Source organism: Cetorhinus maximus, unplaced genomic scaffold, assembly GCF_964194155.1.
Source record: "Cetorhinus maximus unplaced genomic scaffold, sCetMax3.hap1.1 HAP1_SCAFFOLD_2262, whole genome shotgun sequence".
NCBI classification, from domain to species: Eukaryota; Metazoa; Chordata; class Chondrichthyes; order Lamniformes; family Cetorhinidae; genus Cetorhinus; species Cetorhinus maximus.
In genome coordinates this window covers 351-14513 of record NW_027598201.1, presented here as the reverse complement: position 1 = coordinate 14513, position 14163 = coordinate 351, and the positions used below count along the sequence as shown (strand labels likewise).

The window sequence follows — 14163 nt, the reverse complement described above, 5'->3', positions numbered from 1 at the left end:
TGCTGCCCCTTTAAGAATGGGCGGAGAATAGAAATAGGGCCTTCCACCTGATTGGCTGACAGCTGGTACCGGAATGCAAGAATCATTGGTGGCCTGGGCTGTCAGTCAAAGCTGCTCTACCAGCTGATTGGTAGATGGATCTGTCAATCCAGAGGCGGGCCTGCCGATTGGTTGAAAGACCGGAGGTTGCGGCCCTAGTCTTTAATCCCGCCTTCCTGAGGGATGATTGGCTGATGCAGATGTCAGTCTGCTGGGCTCCAGAAGGTGATTGGATGGGAGGTCAGGGGGGGCGGAGCCGTTCTGCCGGCAGGCGATTGGCGGAGAGGCGCCGCCAATGAGAGGCGGCCGCGGCGGGGTCAGGTGGTGTTTGCTGTCGGTTGAGGTGGTAGAGTCGGTGGCTGCTGGATCGGCAGTTGAAAACGGCGCCATGAATATCCGAAACGCCCGGGTGAGTGAGTGAGCGAGGGGGGAGCCCGGCGCAGGGCCCGGGCATTTAAATGAATGGAAAGCAGCGAGGAGCCGCGGCGATCCTGACAGGAATGATCCCAAAAATCCACTGCCGATCCCGGCCGAACGTAGCACGCTGCACATCATGGCGGAGCACACGCCCCGCCCCCCGCGGGCAGTGCCCCGCCCCCAACTTCCCCGCCCCATAACCTCGCGAGCAGAGCCCCGCCCCCTCTTTCCCCCGCGGGCAGAGCCCCGCCCCCTCCCCCATGTGGTCAGAGCCCCGCCCCCCCACCCCTCCCCCCACCTCCTCCCCCCCACCTCCTCCCCCCCACCTCCTCCCCCCCACCTCCTCCCCCCCACCTCCTCCCCCACACTCCTCCCCCCCACCTCCTCCCCCCCACCTCCTCCCCCCCACCTCCTCCCCCCCACCTCCCCCCCCCACCTCCTCCCCCCAGGCAGACCCCCATCCCGCTCTCCCCCAGCTACACTGCCCCCTCCCCCCAGACTCACCGCCCCCTCCCCCCCAGACTCACCGCCCCCCTCCCCAGACACACTGCCCCCCTCCCCCCAGACTCACTGCCCCCTCCCCCAGACTCACCGCCCCCTCCCCCCAGACTCACCGCCCCCCTCCCCAGACACACCGCCCCCCTCCCCCCAGACTCACCGCCCCCTCCCCCCAGACTCACCGCCCCCTCCCCCCAGACTCACCGCCCCCTCCCCCCAGACTCACCGCCCCCTCCCCCCAGACTCACCGCCCCCCTCCCCAGACACACTGCCCCCTCCCCAGACTCACTGCCCCCTCCCCCCGGATTCACTGCCCCCTCCCTCCGGATTCACTGCCCCCTCCCCCCGGACTCACTGCCCCCTCCCTCCGGATTCACTGCCCCCTCCCTCCGGATTCACTGCCCCTCCCTCCGGATTCACTGCCCCCTCCCTCCGGATTCACTGCCCCCTCCCCCCAGACTCACTGCCCCCTCCCTCCAGATTCACTGCCCCCTCCCTCCTCCCCCCAGACTCACTGCCCCCTCCCCCCCAGACTCACTGCCCCCTCCCCCAGACTCACTGCCCCCTCCCTCCAGATTCACTGCCCCCTCCCTCCTCCCCCCAGATTCACTGCCCCCTCCCCCCGGATTCACTGCCCCCTCCCTCCGGATTCACTGCCCCCTCCCCCAGACTCACTGCCCCCTCCCTCCGGATTCACTGCCCCCTCCCTCCGGATTCACTGCCCCCTCCCTCCGGATTCACTGCCCCCTCCCTCCGGATTCACTGCCCCCTCCCTCCGGATTCACTGCCCCCTCCCCCAGACTCCACTGCCCCCTCCCTCCAGATTCACTGCCCCCTCCCTCCTCCCCCAGACTCACTGCCCCCTCCCCCCGGACTCACCGCCCCCTCCCTCCTCCCCCCAGACTCACCGCCCCCTCCCCCCGGACACGTTGCCCCCTCCCCCCGGACACGTTGCCCCCTCCCCCCGGACACGTTGCCCCCTCCCCCCGGACACGTTGCCCCCTCCCCCCGGACACGCCGGTGCCCCGGACACGTTGCCCCCTCCCCCCGGACACGTCCCCCCCCCCCCCCCGGACACATTGCCCCCTCCCCGATTGCTCAGTGGAAGGAGTATGTGGGAATTAGCTGCTGGACGAGGCCAATCTGCCCCACGAGTCCTGCTGCCCCATTTGCTAAGAGAACAGCTGATCTCCAGCCTCTCAACCCCGCTGCCCTGCACCCCCCCCCACCCCCCCCCACGTGCCTCAGTTCCCTTCATCGACCGTCTCCCCCTTGAACCTATACAACGATGCAGGATCCCCAGAGAATCCCGAAGATTCACAACCCTCGGAGTGAGGAAACGTCTCCGCAATCTCACTCTGAAATGGCTGCCCCCTTATCCTGAGACCGTGACCCCCCACCCACCCACCCTGTGTTTGAGGTTGTCCAGCAGAGGGAGGGAGGGAGGGGGTCCGAAGGGAATCAGCCTCTCTGCACCCGCCCTGTCAAAGCCCTTCCGAATTTAAATTTCAATGCGACCACCTCTCATTGTAAACTCTGGGGGGACATGGACCTGTTGGCCTCAATCTCTCCTCCTAGGAACATCGCCCGATCCCAGGAATCAACCCTAGTCTGTTCCATCCCTAAGTACCTTTGCTGGGATAAATGCAAGACTGCGCGGTATTCCAGACGTGAGTCCGACTCAATCTCTGTTCAGTTGCAACAAGACCTCCTCGCTCTTCCAGCCCAGCCCCCTGATTTGGGGAACAAAGTGGAAGGTGGGGAGTGGGTGAACAGGGGCTCCGGGTGGGTACAGGGGGAGAGAGAGAGACTCTCTGCGCCGCTACCCCTGGATGATCCTGTTCGATCGGCGCTGTTTGGTTCAGGACTAATTTTGCCCTGGCACCAAAGGTTGATGTTTGCACCGTCGGTGCACGGGTCTGAGACCTCCCCCCCCACCGGACGGCCGGATTCGCAGAGAGGTTTAAGCGTTCCGAGGCCAGGATGTGTTAATTCCTCCCCACCCACAGCACAGCCGGGCGTTTCATTCCCGTCCGAGCGCGGAGGGGGCTGGGAGCTGCTATTCACTTCCCCCGTCGGAAGCTGCACTGCCAATTCCATCCCCCTCCTGACCAGGGCCGATCCTCGCAGGTTTGTCGGGTGTGTACCCTCGAGGGTTTATCGAGTGTGTACCCTCGAGGGTTTATCGAGTGTGTACCCTCGGGGGGATCCTCGAGGGTTTATCGAGTGTGTACCCTCAGGGGGGATCCTCGAGGGTTTATCAAGTGTGTACCCTCGGGGGATCCTCGAGGGTTTATCGGGTGTGTACCCTCGAGGGTTTATCGAGTGTGTACCCTCGGGGGTTTATCGAGTGTGTACTCTCGAGGGTTTATCGAGTGTGTACCCTCGGGGGTTTATCGAGTGTGTACCCTCGAGGGTTTATCGAGTGTGTACCCTCGAGGGTGTATCGAGTGTGTACCCTCGAGGGTTTATCGACTGTGTACTCTCGAGGGTTTATCGAGTGTGTACCCTCGGGGGTTTATCGAGTGTGTACCCTCGAGGGTTTATCGAGTGTGTACCCTCGAGGGTTTATCGAGTGTGTACCCTCGGGGGTTTATCGAGTGTGTACCCTCGGGGGTTTATCGAGTGTGTACCCTCGGGGGTTTATCGAGTGTGTACCCTCGGGGGGATCCTCGAGGGTTTATAGAGTGTGTACTCTCGGGGGATCCTCGGGTTTATATCTGCTGGTGTTTCTGCTGCACATGAATCTTTCTCTAATCCCCCTTCATCACACCCTATCAGAATACCTTTCAATCCCCTTCATCACACCCTATCAGAATACCCTTCAATCCCCTTCATCACACCCTATCAGAATACCCTTCTGTCCCTTCATCGCACCCTATCAGAATACCCTTCAATCCCCTTCATCACACCCTATCAGAATACCCTTGAAAACCCTTCATCACACCCTATCAGAATACTCTTCAATCCCCTTCATCACACCCTATCAGAATACCCTTCAATCCCCTTCATCACACCCTATCAGAATACCCTTCAATCCCCTTCATCACACCCTATCAGAATACCCTTCTGTCCCTTCATCGCACCCTATCAGAATACCCTTCAATCCCCTTCATCACACCCTATCAGAATTCCCTTCAATCCCCTTCATCGCACCCTATCAGAATACCCTTCAATCCCCTTCATCGCACCCTATCAGAATACCCTTCAATCCCTTCATCGCACCCTATCAGAATACCCTTCAATCCCCTTCATCGCACCCTATCAGAATACCCTTCAAACCCCTTCGTCACACCCTATCAGAATACCCTTCAATCCCCTTCATCACACCCTATCAGAATACCCTTCAATCCCCTTCATCACACCCTATCAGAATACCCTTCAATCCTCTTCATCACACCCTATCAGAATACCTTTCAATCCCCTTCATCGCACCCTATCAGAATACCCTTCAGTCCCCTTCATCACACCCTATCAGAATACCCTTCAATCCCCTTCATTGCACCCTATCAGAATACCCTTTATCACACATTATCAGAATACCCTTCAATCCCCTTCATCGCACCCTATCAGAATACTCTTCAATCCCCTTCATCGCACCCTATCAGAATACCCTTCAATCCCCTTCATCACACCCTATCAGAATACCCTTCAATCCCCTTCATCGCACCCTATCAGAATACCCTTCAATCCTCTTCATCACACCCTATCAGAATACCTTTCAATCCCCTTCATCGCACCCTATCAGAATACCCTTCAGTCCCCTTCATCACACCCTATCAGAATACCCTTCAATCCCCTTCATCGCACCCTATCAGAATACCCTTTATCACACATTATCAGAATACCCTTCAATCCCCTTCATCACACCCTATCAGAATACTCTTCAATCCCCTTCATCGCACCCTATCAGAATACCCTTCAATCCCCTTCATCGCACCCTATCAGAATACCCTTTATCACACACTATCAGAATACCCTTCAATCCCCTTCATCACACCCAATCAGAATACTCTTCAATCCCCTTCATCGCACCCTATCAGAATACCCTTTATCACACACTATCAGAATACCCTTCAGTCCCCTTCATCACACCCAATCAGAATACTCTTCAATCCCCTTCATCACACCCTATCAGAATACCCTTCAATCCCCTTCATCACACCCTATCAGAATACTCTTCAATCCCCTTCATCGCACCCTATCGGAATACCCTTCTGTCCCTTCATCGCGCCCTATCAGAATACCCTTGAAAACCCTTCATCACACCCTATCAGAATACTCTTCAATCCCCTTCATCACACCCTATCAGAATACCCTTCAATCCCCTTCATCGCACCCTATCAGAATACCCTTCAATTCCATCATCGCACCCTATCAGAATACCCTTCAATTCCTTCATCGCACCCTATCAGAATACCCTTCAATCCCCTTCATCGCACCCTATCAGAATACCCTTCAATCCCCTTCATCGCACCCTATCAGAATTCCCTTCAATCCCCTTCATCGCACCCTATCAGAATACCCTTCAAACCCCTTCATCGCACCCTATCAGAATACCCTTCAATCCCCTTCATCACACCCTATCAGAATACCCTTCAATCCCCTTCATCGCACCCTATCAGAATACCTTTCAATCCCCTTCATCGCACCCTATCAGAATACCCTTCAATCCCCTTCATCGCACCCTATCAGAATACCCTTCAATCTCCTTCATCGCACCCTATCAGAATACCCTTCAATCCCATTCATCGCACCCTATCAGAATACCCTTTATCACACACTATCAGAATACCCTTCAATCCCCTTCATCACACCCTATCAGAATACTCTTCAATCCCCTTCATCGCACCCTATCAGAATACCCGTCTGTCCCTTCATCACACCCTATCAGAATACCCTTCAATCCCCTTCATCACAACCTATCAGAATACTCTTCAATCCCCTTCATCGCACCCTATCAGAATACCCTTCAATCCCATTCATCACACCCTATCAGAATACCTTTCAATCCCATTCATCACACCCTATCAGAATACCTTTCAATCCCCTTCATCACACCCTATCAGAATACTCTTCAATCCCCTTCATCGCACCCTATCAGAATACTCTTCAATCCCCTTCATCGCACCCTATCAGAATACCCTTCAATCCCATTCATCGCACCCTATCAGAATACCCTTCAATCCCCTTCATCGCACCCTATCAGAATACCCTTCAATCTCCTTCATCACACCCTATCAGAATACCCTTCAATCCCATTCATCGCACCCTATCAGAATACCCTTTATCACACACTATCAGAATACCCTTCAATCCCCTTCATCACACCCTATCAGAATACTCTTCAATCCCCTTCATCGCACCCTATCAGAATACCCGTCTGTCCCTTCATCACACCCTATCAGAATACCCTTCAATCCCCTTCATCACACCCTATCAGAATACTCTTCAATCCCCTTCATCGCACCCTATCAGAATACCCGCCTGTCCCTTCATCACACCCTATCAGAATACCCTTCAATCCCCTTCATCGCACCCTATCGGAATACCCTTCAATCCCCTTCATCACACCCTATCAGAATACCCTTGAAAACTCTTCATCACACCCTATCAGAATACTCTTCAATCCCCTTCATCACACCCTATCAGAATACCCTTCAATCCCCTTCATCACACCCTATCAGAATTCCCTTCAATCCCCTTCATCGCACCCTATCAGAATACCCTTCAATCCCCTTCATCGCACCCTATCAGAATACCCTTCAATCCCTTCATCGCACCCTATCAGAATACCCTTCAATCCCCTTCATCACACCCTATCAGAATACCCTTCAATCCCCTTCATCACACCCTATCAGAATACCCTTCTGTCCCTTCCTGCTGCTTGGCTCTGCAGTGAGCAGTTACGTACGTGTGTGATGATTCCTCTTGTCTGCTCGCAGCCTGAAGACCTGATGAATATGCAGCACTGTAACCTGCTGTGCCTGCCTGAAAACTACCAGATGAAGTACTACTTCTACCATGGCTTGTCGTGGCCCCAGGTGGGTTCTGATACCTTTATCCTCACGTTCTCGGGTGACATGACCAGCACTCTGCTACTCAGCCAAATTTACTCCCAGGCCCCCGTCCCACCAACAAACTGACTTGGCAGCTGTCTTAAGATGGAGTCTCGAACATCACACCAGAGAGCCACCTAGTGGCCGACCCTGCAACTACCCCCGTGACTGTTGACATAGAAAGAAGGACTTATCCATCTGTAGTGGCATTCGTCACCTCAGCAGATCTCAAAATGGTTCATGGTCAATGAAGTAGTTGTTTTTTTTTTGCAACAAGAGTAGCTCCTATGATAATGTAGGAAAGATAGCATAAAATAAAAACGCAAAGTGCCGGAAACCTCAGCGGCTCTGGCAGCGCCTGTGGAGAGAGAAACGGAGTTAATAGTTGGAGTCCGTCTGACTCTCCCTCCGAGCTGAAGGAGCTCCTCTGTCTGAAGACGAATCAGACCGAATCGAAATGTTAACTCGCTTTCTCTCTCCACGGTTGCCGATGGCCCCGCTGAGTTTTCCGGCATTTTCTGTGTTTATTTCAGGTCTCCAGCATCCGCAAGATTTTGCTTTTATCTGTAGGAAACGCAGCAGCTAGCTAACCGCACAGCAAGATCCCACAAACAGCCATGTCATAATAATCCAGACCATCTGTATTCATGATGTTGGTTGATGGATAAATGTTAGTCCATAGACACTGGGAAGAACTCCGTCCCCCCCTCACCCCACCCCCACTCTGCCCAGCAGTGGGACCTTTACACCCACCCGACAGGGCAGATGGGGGCCTCGGTTTAGCGTCTCGTCCTGAGAAACGGCATCTCTGACAGTGCGGCGCTCCCTCAGCACTGACCCTCCCACAGTGCGGCGCTCCCTCAGCACTGACCCTCCCACAGTGCGGCGCTCCCTCAGCACTGACCCTCCGACAGTGCGGCGCTCCCTCAGCACTGACCCTCCGACAGTGCGGCGCTCCCTCAGCACTGACCCTCCGACAGTGCGGCGCTCCCTCAGCACTGACCCTCCGACAGTGCGGCGCTCCCTCAGCACTGACCCTCCGACAGTGCGGCGCTCCCTCAGCACTGACCCTCCGACAGTGCGGCGCTCCCTCAGCACTGACCCTCCGACAGTGCGGCGCTCCCTCAGCACTGACCCTCCGACAGTGCGGCGCTCCCTCAGCACTGACCCTCCGACAGTGCGGCGCTCCCTCAGCGCTGACCCTCCGACAGTGCGGCTCTCCCTCAGCGCTGACCCTCCGACAGTGCGGCGCTCCCTCAGCACCGACCCTCTGACAGTGCGGCGCTCCCTCAGCACCGACCCTCCGACAGTGCGGCGCTCCCTCAGCACTGACCCTCCGACAGTGCGGCGCTCCCTCAACACTGACCCTCTGACAGCGCAGGAGCACATTAAGACTCTGCTGGGACCGTCGTGACGAGCCATCGACTTTAACCACTCGCGTTGAATCCAGGACTGACTCAGAGCTGAGAGTGAGACGGGAGGTGACGAGTCGATAACTGACGGAACCCATTTTAATTCGAAGTGTTCGCTGAAGGCCCTGACTCCAGGAAGTACTGATTGTGGGCAGGGTGTGCATGTCCTGTGTGAGATTTGCAAAGCTTTGCTCTGACAGGACTGTTTTAGCTGGGTCAAAATCCTGCAACCTAAAGGCCCTTCCAGCACACAGACTGGAGCTGTGAAGGCTGAGTGCCCATCGCCCCCTCTCCTCCAGAATAAACGGCAGCCGTACCCAGGGCCCCACATCCCCAGAGCTAGCTTGAACTGTTGGGAGCTGGAGTCCGGGATCCATCTCTCGGGAGGGTGGGTGTGCGTGTAGAGGAGGGGCAGAGACTGGGGACTGACCGGGAACAGGTTTCCCATCGTGTGGGTCACTAACTGTCCTTGTCCATCCTTCCAGCTTTCTTACATCGCCGAGGACGAGAATGGAAAGATTGTGGGCTACGTCCTGGCTAAAATGTAAGTGAGAGGCAGCCCCTCTCGAGTTTGCTCGTTCAGTTATACACAGACAGGCCGTCTGCTCTCTGTGCTGGGGTTTCTGCCCTGTACCAGCCTCTTCCCAACCCCACTCCCTGTGGGAGCGAGTTCCCCACTCTCTGGGTAAAGACCTTTCTCCTGAATTCCCCCTCCCCCCCGTTATTAGTGACTGTCTTATATTGCTGGCCCCCCACCCCACCTAGTTCTGGTCTTCCCCGCAACCCCTCCACACACATTTTCTGACTATCTACCCTATTGAAACCCTTTTCCTCATCTCTTCTCCCTTCTGTCCTGTCTTATCTCGATGGCCTGATTATGATCCACAGTTATCGAGGCGTGTGTTGTGCTAACAGGGTGTGGAGTGGACCCTGGAGCCTGTGTCAGCCTCGGTGTGTGTGTGTGTGTGTGTGTGTGTGCCCCTCAGTACCGCCCCGAGTGACACATTGACCCACTGTTACCTCGGGAAGTTTACCAAAGTCCCTCCGATGTATTCGCGCCCCCCCCCCTCCCTCAGCGAGTTTGATCCTCAATGTGTGAGTTTCATTTTCTCTCTCTCTCTTTCAGGGAAGAAGATCCTGATGATGTCCCTCACGGACACATCACCTCCTTGGTAAGGAGCCAGCGTCTCCGCAAGATGGAGGGCAGCCAGGCCAAGACTGGCCGGGCGTGGAAAAGAGGGAGGATGGAGACCGGGGAGGGAGGGAGGGAGGGAAAAGTGAGGATGGAAAGACAGAGAGGGGGATGGGAGTAGGCGAGGGCTTGTACAAGTCAGCAGCAACGTTACAGATTCCGATCTTCCTCCCTACCCCCTTTTCCATCTCTCTCTCCCCTTCTCTACCCCACTCCTCTGACCCGGTGTGAGTGCGATCAGGAGCAGGGCCTTTAGCCCACCCGTGCTGTGGTATTCCACCCCCTCCCCTACCCCACCCCCAGGCTCGATCCTATCTCACTGGAGGAGACGCTGGAACTCTACCTGTTGTGGACACTGCAGCAGGTCCGAGGCTGCCCTCAAGAGCAGCAGGTTTAGCTTCAGAGAAGCATCCTGGTCACGGACAGAGGATTTCTTTGTCCGAGCCTGGGTTGTATAGAGAGAGAGAGAGAGAGACCCCAATTGCAGATATCCGTAGGAGAAATGGAGTAACGTACTGCAGAGGCTACCTGGAAAGAATATTGTGTATAGTGGGAGTGTACATGAAGCTGTGAAGGTATCTCATCACTGAGAGACTCCTCTGTCCAGAGGCCAGAGAGGGGCAGCGATAGATGCCCCCTGTGTGGGGAGGGAGGGAGGGATGGGTGCACTTGACCCTCTCCGTCTCCAGGAGGATGATCTTCGAGTAATAGCTGCTGTCCCAGGGAGTGGGCTCCCCTCTCCTTCCAATGTAGCAGAAAATGCCGACAGAAGGATTTGCCCCCTCTTGACCACATTGTTTCCACCACCACCACACCACCTGCCCCCATCTCCAACCCCCTCACAATGGCTCAGCTAGTGAAGGTATTGAACGGTGCAGCATCTGGTCTGAATCCTGGGACGTGTGGGTGACTCTCCCCCCGGTGATTCACACTGAGAGGAGCACACGGGCTCCAGGTGAGGAGCAGCTGGGGAGGGCCACTCGGGGAGGAGGGGGGCAGCTTGGGGAAGGGGCAGGGGGGCTGCTCGGGGCTGGGTGGGGGGCCACTCTGGAAGGAGGAGCTGGTGGTGTTGTTACTGGGGCTGTACCCCAGTCAGATGAAGGACTTTGCAGAGGCAGGGTGCAGGAGTTTTGTGGTGTGTGGCCCCTTGACCTGTCTAATTGTAGAATAGGAGGAGGCCATTTGGCCCAAAGTGCCTGTGCCGGTTCGTTTAAAGAGCTATCCAATTAGCTCTCCTATCCCACCAACAACAACAGCCCTGAACACGCTTCTCCCTTGTCAGTGCAGCCGGACGTGGATCAGGTGGGATTTAACCTTCCGGATCCTGCTGCTTCTGGGGATCTGATGTGATTTAACCTCCCGCGTCCCAGGATCTGATGTGATTTAACTTCCCGCGTCCCAGGATCTGATGTGATTTAACCTCCCGCGTCCGGGGATCTGATGCGATTTAACTTCCCGCGTCCCGGGATCTGATGCGATTTAACCTCCCGCATCCCGGGATCTGATGCGATTTAACCTCCCGCGTCCCAGGATCTGATGTGGTTTAACCTCCCGCGTCCCGGGATCTGATGTGATTGAACCTCCCGCGTCCCGGGATCTGATGTGATTTAACCTCCCACGTCCCGGGATCTGATGTGATTTAACCTCCCGCGTCCGGGGATCTGATGTGATTTAACCTCCCGCGTCCGGGGATCTGATGCGATTTAACCTCCCGCGTCCCGGGATCTGATGTGATTTAACCTCCCGCGTCCGGGGATCTGATGCGATTTAACCTCCCGCGTCCCGGGATCTGATGTGATTGAACCTCCCGCGTCCCGGGATCTGATGTGATTTAACCTCCCGCATCTGCGGATCTGATGTGGTTTAATCTCACGTGCCCTGTTCCTTCTCCACAGGCAGTGAAGAGGTCCCATCGCCGACTCGGACTAGCCCAGAAGCTGATGGACCAGGCATCCAGAGCCATGATCGAGAATTTCAACGCCCGATACGTTTCCTTACACGTCAGGAAAAGGTACACTCACCGTCCGGATCAGGCGTGTCCCGTTCTAGATCCTCCCTCCCCGGAACTCCCTCCCTAACAGCACGGTGGGTGTACCTACACCACACGGGGACTGCAGCGGGTCAAGAAGGCGGCTCACCCCCCACCTTCTCAAGGGGGCAACTAGGGATGGGGCAATAAACGCTGGGCCCAGCCAGCGAAGCGCTACATCCCGCGAATGAATAAAAAAGATCTAGATCCAATCCAAGCATGTCGGGATCAAGATGCAAATCAAGCGTGTCCGGTTCTAGAGCCAGCCCGAGTGTGCCCCTTGGTTCTAGAGCCAGCCCGAGTGTGCCCCTTGGATCTAGAGCCGGCCCGAGTGTGCCCCTTGGATCTAGAGCCGGCCCGAGTGTGCCCCTTGGATCTAGAGCCGGCCCGAGTGTGCCCCTTGGATCTAGAGCCAGCCCGAGTGTGCCTCTTGGATCTAGAGCCGGCCCGAGTGTGCCCCTTGGAATTAGAGCCAGCCCGAGTGTGCCCCTTGGAATTAGAGCCAGCCCGAGTGTGCCCCTTGGAATTAGAGCCAGCCCGAGTGTGCCCCTTGGAATTAGAGCCAGCCCGAGTGTGCCCCTTGGAATTAGAGCCGGCCCGAGTGTGCCCCTTGGATCTAGAGCCGGCCCGAGTGTGCCCCTTGGATCTAGAGCCGGCCCGAGTGTGCCCCTTGGATCTAGAGCCGGCCCGAGTGTGCCCTTGGATCTAGAGCCGGCCCGAGTGTGCCCCTTGGATCTAGAGCCGGCCCGAGTGTGCCCCTTGGATCTAGAGCCGGCCCGAGTGTGCCCCTTGGATCTAGAGCCGGCCCGAGTGTGCCCCTTGGATCTAGAGCCGGCCCGAGTGTGCCCCTTGGATCTAGAGCCGGCCCGAGTGTGCCCCTTGGATCTAGAGCCGGCCCGAGTGTGCCCCTTGGATCTAGAGCCGGCCCGAGTGTGCCCCCCGGTTCTAGAGCCAGCCCGAGTATGTCTGGCTCTGGCCCGTGTGCATCCGATTCCAGATCTGTCTGTGACACGGCCGGTTCTAGATCGGGCTGAAGAGCCCTGGTCCTGGATATAACCGGAAGGTGCCCGGCTCTGGATCGGGCTGGAGTGTACCCGGCTCTGGCGGCAGAGTGGGGCGGGGGGGGAAGGGGGTTGCGGGTCACTGTTAGGTAGGGAAAATGGCAGCCGGTTGGTACACAGCAAGCTCCCACCAACGGCCGGGTGCGGGTGAGCGTTATCTGAGGCGGCGGGTGAACGTTCTGCCAGGGCTGCCCGTTCCAGCTGGCGCCAGGGTGAGCAAGCAGAGGGAGATCCTGGCCACCCTCTGGGCCATCGGCAGAGGAGCATGTTGAAAGGCTGCAGTACCCTGAGGGTGTTAATCTGTGAATTTTAACTCCTGCTTTTCTGATCTCTCCACCTTACAGTAACCGAGCGGCCCTTCATCTCTACTCCAACACGCTGAACTTCCAGTAAGTGCTCTTCGGACGTGATTTCAACCCCAAATCCTTTCTTCCTCACCCCCACCCCACCCACTTATCTCTAACTCCTCCAGCCCTACAACTCTCCGAGCTCTCTGCCTTGCCCCTCTAGCTTATCCCCGATTCCCATCGCTCCACCATCAGTGGCCGTGCCTTCAGCTGCCTGGGATGGGGGCCCTAAGCTCTGGAAATCCTCCCTCTAAACCTCTCCGCCCCTCTCCGTTTGCTTTCCTTGCTAAATTTACCAGCTCCGGAATCCCACTCCCCTTTGCCGCCTGGATCTCAGTTCAAGGTTCTGACCCCTTGTTCTGATTGTTTTCCCCCCCCCATCACCCCTCTCCGCTCCCACTGACTTAGAGGAAACAGTTTCTCTCCGTTGACCCTATTGAACCCTTTAATCATCTTAAAACCCCTTACCCCTTGATTAGATCATCCCTTAATCTTCGCCGCTTGCAGGAATAGAAGCTCCAGTTTGTATAACCTGTCCTCGCAGTTTAACCCCTTCAGATCCCACCCCCTGCCGGGGAGGTTTCTGGTGCCGCTCCACTGCTCCCTCCCGCAGGCCGGTATATCCTAGCTGAGCCGGTTATTCTCCACGGGCGCGGGTAAAGCCGTGTCTATGACCGAAGCATAGCCTCTGTGCCACTGTGTAAAAACTGCCCCTGTCCCCATCGCAGGATCAGCGAAGTGGAACCCAAGTACTACGCCGACGGGGAGGACGCCTACGCTATGAAGAGGGACCTGACCCTAATGGCTGATGAGGTTTGTTTCGTCTCCTTCAGGTTCCTCTTGGTCCTTCCGCAGCAGACTTTGTTAGTCTAGACAGCAGACACCTGAGAGATCAGCTGCTAGGAGGCCAGTCGGGTAGACGTAGAGAAGGGCATCTCCACTTGCACCATGAGACGTGGGAGCAGAAATTAGGCCATTCGGCCCATCGAGCCTGCTCCGCCATTCAATCATGGCCGATGAGTTTCTCAACCCATTCTCCTCACCTTCTCCCCGTAACCTTTGATCCCCCTTACCCATCAAGAAACCTATCTATCTGGGTGGGGGAGGGG

At 56.5% G+C, this 14163-nt stretch overlaps 1 protein-coding gene across 1 annotated transcript; it reads left to right on the top strand.

The window, feature by feature from the left end:
* Window positions 1–317: 317 nt before the first annotated feature.
* naa10 (N-alpha-acetyltransferase 10, NatA catalytic subuni) lies at window positions 318–13917 on the top strand (the record flags this gene model as incomplete). Its single annotated transcript, XM_078537359.1, has 7 exons — window positions 318–448; window positions 6900–6998; window positions 8911–8969; window positions 9552–9597; window positions 11513–11628; window positions 13052–13096; window positions 13783–13917. Coding segments are annotated over exons 1-7 (614 nt in total), but the record flags the coding sequence as incomplete, so codon positions are not given.
* Between the last annotated feature and the right edge of the window lie 246 nt (window positions 13918–14163).